The sequence below is a fragment of the Rhinichthys klamathensis genome, unplaced genomic scaffold (assembly GCF_029890125.1).
Source record: "Rhinichthys klamathensis goyatoka isolate OS25496 unplaced genomic scaffold, OSU_Roscu_1.1 h1tg000176l_1, whole genome shotgun sequence".
Lineage (NCBI taxonomy): Eukaryota > Metazoa > Chordata > Actinopteri > Cypriniformes > Leuciscidae > Rhinichthys > Rhinichthys klamathensis.
The window spans coordinates 10,964,467-10,973,727 of NW_026606705.1; the positions used below are offsets into that span (position 1 = coordinate 10,964,467).

Below are 9,261 nucleotides of genomic sequence, written 5' to 3' on the forward strand. Positions count from 1 at the left end.
TTAATGGTTTCGTTTCCACACGAGGACGAGTGAGATTTGAGTATGTGAAAGTGTTGAGTCCGACTGGACACGTAAACATAGTCATCATACACACTGTATAAACTGGTTCACGCGCCCTTCGCGTGTTTCTACTTTATTTAAATCTGAATATCCATTTCAAGATATTAAACGCGACTCTTTTGTTTTGAGAGGTCTGGACACCGGCTCGCGTGTCCTCTCCGGCATGACGTCACAGAGGGACACTCCACTCCACGCGACAAGTGTAGACAAGATGGCGCTCGCTGATGTGCCACAGAAGTAATCAGTGCTTGACGAAAAATCAGGTTAGTGAAATATCGCCTATTTTAAACAGCTCCGATCTAATCGCGTTTACACCAGTGGCGGAAATAAAACACAATCAGTGTATTTCACTCGCCCAGCACCCCAGTCTCACTCCTGTGCTGTGTAATTTTAGCATTAGCACACTAGCATCCCGTGTGTTGGTTAACTTTCCTCTATAACAGGCTCATTAGAGACACTAAAAAGGCTGAGCTGCTGCTCTGAGCTCAGCTGTTAACCGGGTTAGCTCTTTGAAACCATGTAGATGAAGGAGTTAGTTAGCACCAATCATCATTCACCGTTCGCGCGCCTAAACACCTTCAAAGTCAAACTGAGTTTAACTAGTGAAATGAGATCAATTTGCTTGTCCATCCTCGATTAAATACAATACCAGAATTGAATCCGCGTAAAAGCAGAGTGATAAAGACAAGTACTGACTGTGCAGTAACAACTTTTACAAAAGCAATGTGCCATAGCCATATTTAACCTTCTAAATAAGACTAATGTCAACAAACTAGGTGTATTTCTAGTGTGACTAGTTTGTTTTTGTTAAACACACGTGGGGCCCCGAGGAACTGGGTGTTATTTTGGACGTGACACAGATTATCAGGCATCTGTGAAGCTAAATAAGGGACATTTGCATTTGCTTAAGCCGAGTTGTTTACATGCGAAGCCAGTTATTTACTGATGTTTAAAGTGCCTTATTTAAGTTTTAAAATACGGGGATTCTTTTGAAGCATGAAGTTACTGTCGTGTTTTTTGGACATAGCACCATGGGAATACCTTTTTTTTTATACATACATATACCATTACATGTACCATGTAAATACTGTGGTATTTTGAGTGACATGTAAATACCATGTTATTTGAATATACCCCTTGAATATAGTGATATGTTTCAAAATACTACAGTATTTCCAGTTGGTTGTGTACCATGGTAGGATCCTGATAATGATGATATTTTTTGAATTACCTTTGAGGACCTTGAAATGGTAATCACTCTGTATAGTGTATTTCACTCTACCTAGGTAATACTGTACTGGAGAAATACAGAGATTGTTAGTTTCTATGTGGTCGCTTTTATTTGTGTGTGTGTGTGTGTGTGTAATGACGGGAATAGATTCTTCCTCCTGTTGTGTCAGATCAACCATGCTCTTGAGCAATAGTTTTATGATGGTTCTGTTAAATTGCTGTCTTGATATGATATAATGTACACTGTCTATCTCAGGGTTAATTTGATACAGAATCACTAAGTCACAAATTACTGAAGAAGACCTTGGCTTGTACCATCGCACATTCACTGCCATCCAAAAGTTTTGGGTAGATACGTTTTTTGTTTTTCTTAAGAGAAGTTTTCTATACTCACCAAGGCTGCATTTATTTGATAAAATACATTAAAATTGTAAAATATTATTTTAATTTAAAATAACTCTTTTCTATTGTAATATATGTAACAATATAATTTATTCCTGTGATGCAAAGCTGAATTATTTTTCAGGATCATTACTCTAGTCTTCAGTGTCACATGATCCTTCAGAAATCATTATAATGTGCTGATTTGCATGTGGAAACCATGGTACATTCTTTCACGATTATTTGATTAATAGATATTTCAAAAGAACAGCATTTATTAGACATTTTTGTAAGAATGAAAAAGTTGTTACTGTCACTTTAAAAACAAACATATCTTACTGACCTTTAAAATGGTTGTGTACTGAAATAAAAAATAATCTTACTGACCTTTAAAATGGTTGTGTATGTACTGAAATAATGAATGATATGTCTTTAAAACAACATGCATCCATCTTTTTTTCGCTGCAGATTAACCATCATGCCTTGGGAGGAGCTGGTTTTGCTGCTGGCTGCCGTCACCACGGTGATGTGAAGAGGGGCAGTGACTGACTGTGATGGACAGGTGTAAGCACGTGGGTCGCCTAAGACTCGCGCAGGACCACTCGATCCTAAACCCGCAGAAATGGCACTGTGTGGACTGCAACACCACAGAGTCGGTGTGGGCATGTCTCAGCTGTTCGCACGTAGCGTGCGGACGCTACATAGAAGAACACGCGCTTCAGCACTTTAAGGTATGTGTTACATACATGTAATTGATGTATTGTTTAAAGCCATATAAATAAATAATACATAAGTCACCAAATGGTTTAATTTAGTTTACTGAGGAAAAAAGTATTGATTTTCTTTTTGACGTTAAAATGCTTGCTCCCATCTCAGTTTAAAATGCAGCATCAAGTAATTTATTGGTTGATCTTGAAATTATACACTTTACCTTTAGATATAAACGTGAATATCCATAAAAAAAGTTTTTTTTTAAACTTATCAGACTGTCTTATTTTATAAGGATGTAGATATTGTATTCAATTGAAGTTTGATTTGTTCATAGGAGCAGCATCACCCTTTGGCCCTGGAGGTGAATGAATTGTATGTATACTGCTACTTGTGCGACGACTACGTGCTGAATGATAATGCGACGGGTGATTTAAAGCTGCTGCGTAGCACGCTAAGCGCCATTAAGAGCCAGTGCTATGAAGTCACCACGCGCAGCGGGCGCACCTTGCGCTCATCCTCCGCCGCCGGAGACCAGCTGTCAACCAGCACGCAGGAGCTGCAGTTACGCGACGAGGACCGCATGTTCACGGCGCTGTGGCACCGGCGTCGCACTCTGATTGGTCGAGTGTTCCGCTTGTGGTTTGTGCAAACGGAACGGGGGAGGACGCGATTGGAGGAGGAGCGGCAGCAGGAGGAAGAGGAGGAGAGGAAGCGGGAGGCGCGGGAAAGGCGGCGGCAACTCAAACGGCAGCTCAAAGAGGAGCTGGAAAGCGCACCTCCGAGGAAGAGCCATCGGATTCGTCGCCAGAGCCTAAAGGCAGATTCTGCGGATCCCGCGCCAGTGCCGGCCAATAGAACCAAATCTGTGAGGCGTAGGTCTGCTCCTGCTCGCGTCTCCACCCGTACTTCACGAACTCCTAGAGAGAGAACGCCTCAACAGAGGCAGCGTCCACAAGCCAAGGCCAAACGGCCCCGGGCCCAACCTCCTAAAACAGGGGATTCGCCTATCAAACGGCGACCCACCGTAACACCAGGAGTGACGGGTTTGCGCAATCTTGGCAATACTTGCTACATGAACTCGATTTTGCAAGTTCTGAGTCACTTGCATGTATTCCGGGAGTGCTTTTTGAGACTGGATCTGAACCAGGCGCTGGAACTGCTAGCCTCTGCCGTCAGCCGCAAGTTAGGACTCTCGGCTCAGCGCGTGACGCAGCCCAAAGGCTCTACCCAGTGGTCGGGGCTCAGCGGAGGGGCCTCCCGTTCACGAAACATGGAGCTTATACAACCCAAGGAGCCCAGCTCCAAACACATCTCGCTTTGCCATGAGTTACACACACTGTTCCAGGTTATGTGGTCAGGCAAGTGGGCTCTGGTGTCCCCATTTGCAATGCTGCACTCCGTGTGGCAACTGATCCCGGCGTTCCGGGGTTATGGACAGCAGGATGCACAGGAATTTCTTTGCGAACTCTTAGATAAAGTCCAGCATGAGCTGGAACGGACCAGAACGCTTACACCTGCAACTGTTCCAGCCAATCAGAGACGGCTTATCAAACAGGTGCTCAGTGTGGTCAACACCATCTTTCATGGCCAGCTCCTCAGTCAGGTAATGGGTTTCCATATAATCACATCAGCTGATTAACATGAAACATTAGGTCAGCAACAAACTCTATGCAATTGCACAGACTTAGTCAAAGCACTGCAAGGGTGCTTAAAGTGTTCGTTCAACCAAAATTGAAAATTATCCAATAATTGACTCATCTAGGTGTATATGACTTTCTTCTTTTCATCCAAACACAATCGGAATTGTAGTAAGCTTTAAGGGTTAATAAATGCCTTCTGAATCGATGCGTTTATGTAAGGAAAATATCCATATTTATAACTTTATAAACTATAATCACTGGCTTCCGGTACGCGAGTCTAGTTCCAGTGGAAGAGTGACCTCTGCCACGACGCTTGACATATTGACGGAGGATAGAGCAAAACAAACACCGGTCAGGAATTAGAAGTCTAAAATGAGAATTTTTAAAGACAAATGTCGGAGGAGCTTGAGTTTGCTCCAACCGCGAGAGTCGTCTAGTCTAACCTAAGCTTACGCTACTCCTACATCCTACGTCAGGTCAGAGGTCACTCTTCCGCCGGAATTCAACTCGCGTACGCCTATTACCGGAAGCCAGAGATTATAGTTTATAAATATGGGTATTTTTCTTGCAAAAACGCTTCGCTTCAGAAGGCATTCATCAACCCCCTGGATTGATGTCAATTAATTACAACCCCCTGGTGTATGGATTACTTTTATGATGGATGGATAGATATGCTTTTTTTGGGGGGGCTTCAAAATCTATCAGCTGGTTTAGGTGTTTTATTGGGGTTGGAGCTCAACTCTGCAGGACAGTGGCCCTCCAGGAGTAGGATTCTACACCCTGCCATATGGTGTCCCATTTGACATTTCTAGGTTTCAGAGGGGTGCTCACAAGCGCCCCTCCTGTTGAAGCTGCAAAGTGCACATCAAAGACGACTACCCCACAGTCTATGCAGAATTGTGAAGGACGACAAGGGCTTAGGGCGGCATTTGGCATAGGACCAAGAAAAACACTGTTTACACTGCACCTGTTGTATTCTCAGTGTTGGTGCATGTTCTTGCATTCTCTGACAATTTTCATATGCTTCTACCTGCGCACGCTTGATTTAATTTGTGTTCACGTAATTGATATGGTTTCTTCTTTAAGCATTTTTACACATTTAACATTCAGTTTGGCTAAAAATCCCTGTGTCCCTTCTTGTAGGTGAGGTGTTTAGCATGTGATCATCGCTCAAACACAGTAGAGCCCTTCTGGGATCTTTCTTTGGAATTTCCGGAACGTTATCACAGCAACAGTAAGGATGCCGCACTGGTTCCATGTGGATTGACGGAGATGCTGGCCAAGTTTACAGAGACTGAGGCTTTGGAGGGAGCCATATATGCTTGCGACCACTGCAACAGTGAGTTGGAAACATGCCAACATGTAATGTGACTGTAGGGAAACATTACAGGATAATAAATAGCCTGGAACTTGAAAGGGATATCATGGCACTCAAAAGTGAAGTGTGTTATTTCTGCAGGGTTTTTTTTTTTCCGCACCCCACTCTACCCAGTGCTCGTCTTCAATCGGCCAGTTAAATAGATAACCCCGTCCCCAAACTCACATAATTAACTGAGCCTAAAGGCCTGTTCACACCGGGACGAATTTCGCGCGTGATATTCGCAGACGTTTAAGGCCTCGTGACTAAACAAAGGGCGCCAATGTGAGAGTGCACACCGACACAAAAAACACCATGCGTAAAAGCGTCATTTTTTAAAAGACGCCGCGGGTTCGTTTTTTTTGTTTGACGCGCCGCGTCAAAAACTATCCGACCAATGAGATTGGCGCTTTTGCTCATGTGTCTGGAGCTTCTGAAGTTACAGTAAAACACAACTTGGGGGCGCTCAAACACAAAACGGTCTTGCCGAGCACACATACGTAACGGTGAAGAAGATATACGCCAAGTAGCGTCTACACTGACGGGAAGAAATAAGACGAGGAAGATGCAAGGCAAGATGAATGTAGAGCTGCTGGTCTCGGAACATAAAGAACTATATGACAAGCGCGACAGCGACTACAAAAATCTTGATAAAAGAGAATGTTATGGAGTGGTATTGCAGAGCAAATGGGCGCCATCTAATGTCAGGGAATTAATTTGCATGTTCACTCGGCTCATCGTCAGCAAAAATCGCTTGGGTGTGAACACAAAAAACGCGTTGAAAAACGCTGCCGAATAACGCGCGCCGATATTCGTCCCGGTGTGTACGAGCCTTAAAGGGATACTCCACTTTTTTTGGAAATAGGCTCATTTTACAACTCCCCCAGAGTTAAACTGTTGAGTTTTACTGTTTTTGAATCCATTCAGCCGATCTCCGGTTCTGGCGGTACCACTTTTAGCATAGCTTAGCATACATCATTGAAGTGGACAAGACCATTAGCATTTCTAAAAACAAAATGACCAAAGAGTTTCGATATTTTTCCTATTTAAAACTTGACTCTTCTGTAGTTACATCGTGCACTAAGACCGACGGAAAATGTAAAGTTGCGATTTTCTAGGCTGATATGGCTAGGAACTATACTCTCATTCCTGCGTAGTAATCAAGAAACTTCACTGCCGTACCATGAGTGCAGCAGGCGTAATGATATGACGCAGCGCCTGAAAATAGGCCACCTTCCGTCAACACAACGGAACTATTTTCAGGCGCTGCGTCATATCATTACGCCTGCTGCTCTCATGGTACGGCAGTGAAGTTTCTTGATTACTACGCAGGAACGAGAGTATAGTTCCTAGCCATATCAGCCTAGAAAATCGCAACTTTACATTTTCCGTCGGTCTTAGTGCACGATGTAACTACAGAAGAGTCAAGTTTTAAATAGGAAAAATATCGAAACTCTTTGGTCATTTTTTTTTTGAGAAATGCTAATGGTCTTGTCCACTTCAATGATGTATGCTAAGCTATGCTAAAAGTGGTACCGCCAGAACCGGAGATCGGCTGAATGGATTCAAAAACGGTAAAACTGAACAGTTTAACTCTGGGGGAGTTGTAAAATGAGCCTATTTCCAAAAAAAGTGGAGTATCCCTTTAAAGCTCTCGTCAAGCCACTCAAACAAAGAGAGCAATATTTTGAAATCATCCGTGTTTACATTCTTCTGAATAATGGCTAACTTATAGTTGACTAAACATTAAACTGGGATAGTTTAAACCTCAAAGGTTTAACGCTCCTCCCGAGGAGGCAATCCCACTTGATCATCAAAAAGTTCTCGTTTTTCTGTCTCTTTAAGGCAAACGACGGCGATTCTGTTCAAAGCAAGTGGTCTTGACTGAAGCTCAAAAACAGTTGATGGTCCACAAACTGCCTCATGTTCTCAGACTGCACCTCAAACGCTTCAGGTATCCACACAAGCACATGAAATCCTTGATTTTCCCAACTTTGAGGTTTCTGTCGTCAAGTCAGATGTTGACGTGTACGTGTGTGTTTAGGTGGTCCGGGCGAAACCACAGGGAGAAGATTGGCGTGCACGTTCAGTTTGAGCAGGAGCTGAACATGGAACCGTACTGCTGCAAAGACTCCAGTAACTTACCCCACCCGCAACACTTCCTCTACCAACTCTCTGCTGTCGTCATGCACCATGGGAAGGGATTTGGCTCCGGCCACTACACTGCCTTTTGTTATAACACGGAAGGAGGTAAAACGTTCTTCTTTTCATCTGCCACGTCAGAATAGTCCAGTCTGTCAATCTGTTTTGCATGCAGTGGATATATTATTTGTAAAAAGGTATGCACGGTACTTTTGTTTGACTCGTGCAAGTGTACCATGTTTTTGAGACTGTCTTTGGTTCACTGCAGTTTTAAGGACACGACTTATGAATTTGCACATGGTTTGTCTTAAAACATATTAAAACACCACATAGACATAAACAAGATTCAAAGCCTGATTTTCACCACAGGGGGACTTTAATTATATTTATATTTTATTATATTGAAACATTTAACATTAACTTAGTCAAGGGTTTGTTTTTAGTTTTTTTGCAAGTTTAAATGAAGTTGTTATAAATCTATTCAGGTAGAAGTTTGTATTTTTGTCGTTAATGCAACCTATCCTCTTTCTTCTCAGGGTTTTGGGTGCACTGTAACGACTCTAAACTGAGTGTGTGTGCCGTGGAGGAAGTGTGTAAGGCCCAGGCTTACATTCTCTTCTACACACAGAGAAACTCTCAGGACAAAAGCAAAGCCAGTGACCTCTGACCTCCGCTGAGTAGCCAGTCAACCGCAGAGACTGTTTGTTTTGTACATTCTGTTGATATCGGTTTGAGACGGTTAGCTTGTCTCTTTTTTCTAGTGTACAGCAAATGTGGAGAGTATGTTTTTGTCACGCACACTTATGCCTTAAAGTTATACAACTGACAGATTTTGGTAGGAGGCATTCATGCAGTGATTGTAGCGTTCGTTTGTGTGCATGTACGAAGAGAGCGAGATTGTCCAAGTCGGAAGCATTAATGTCCTCATTAGTGTCTCTGTGTTTCCCTGATTGATGTCATCAAACCAAAGTTGAGTTTTGAATGTGTTCCGAGCCTGAAATGTTCGTAGCGTCAGTATGAAAGAAAGTGTAAGAAACAATGTTTTCTCTCTTCATATTAAAAGTGTTTTAATATCTTCAGACATATTTTTAAAGTGCCCTGCCAAGTCAAATCAGTTTAACTCTTTTCCCCGCCAGCAAAAAAAAAGAAAAGAAAAGAAGTCAACGCCAGCTTTTTTGATCATTTTCACAAAAGTTTCATGGCCCCCTGAATATTTTGTTGTATGAACATCTGAACATGCAATATATCAAAAAGAACGGAGCCTCTGCTTTAAAAACAAAACAAAAACGTTTTATTCTAGCTTCATGCATTCACAACACTTGAATGTGGGTAAGTTTCATAAAAAAGGCAACATTTTGAGCAAAAAGCTGAGATAATTTTGTTTTTGTCATAGACTACGTCAGGAAGGGATTCAGAAATATGATTAAAACATAGATGGAGTAGATCGAGTCCATCAACGCTTCACAGTCCTATACCTCGTCCTTGGTCGACATTTCATTCAGTAACATTAGGCGGTTTTGATTTATATGCTGTTTAATGTTGATGGTCGCGTTATTTTACATATCCATATGCTTGTTTCTGTGTCGCATTCGCCTGTGTTTTGATCACGAGATTCAGTAGGCTACTCTTTCAGAGGATATCATAACCCCTACCGTTTAAAGGCCGGGACACCCCAAACGGCCGGTTTTTCAGCGTTGGTCGGCTTAGTTTTTCGGTGTGTTCCGCACTGTTTGCTATGGA

At 42.6% G+C, this 9,261-nt stretch overlaps 1 protein-coding gene across 1 annotated transcript; it reads left to right on the top strand.

Moving 5' to 3' along the window:
- The first annotated feature begins 168 nt into the window (after positions 1-168).
- On the top strand, positions 169-8,786 carry usp44 (ubiquitin specific peptidase 44). The gene is made up of 7 exons (XM_056260432.1): positions 169-323; positions 2,140-2,402; positions 2,717-3,985; positions 5,166-5,361; positions 7,225-7,333; positions 7,424-7,629; positions 8,058-8,786. The coding sequence occupies exons 2-7, from the start codon at positions 2,226-2,228 to the stop codon at positions 8,186-8,188; spliced, it is 2,088 nt and encodes a 695-aa protein (XP_056116407.1). The 5' UTR covers positions 169-323; positions 2,140-2,225; the 3' UTR covers positions 8,189-8,786.
- The last annotated feature ends 475 nt before the right edge of the window (positions 8,787-9,261 follow it).

What these genes read in the sequence shown, in the direction of transcription:
- usp44 (XM_056260432.1), top strand. Translation starts at nt 2,226, where the DNA reads ATGGACAGGTGTAAGCACGTGGGTCGCCTAAGACTCGCGCAGGACCAC. An exon ending in ATGGCCAGCTCCTCAGTCAG is followed by an intron (nt 3,986 to 5,165) that starts GTAATGGGTTTC and finishes CCCTTCTTGTAG; the next exon opens with GTGAGGTGTTTAGCATGTGA. An exon ending in TGCTTGCGACCACTGCAACA is followed by an intron (nt 5,362 to 7,224) that starts GTGAGTTGGAAA and finishes TGTCTCTTTAAG; the next exon opens with GCAAACGACGGCGATTCTGT.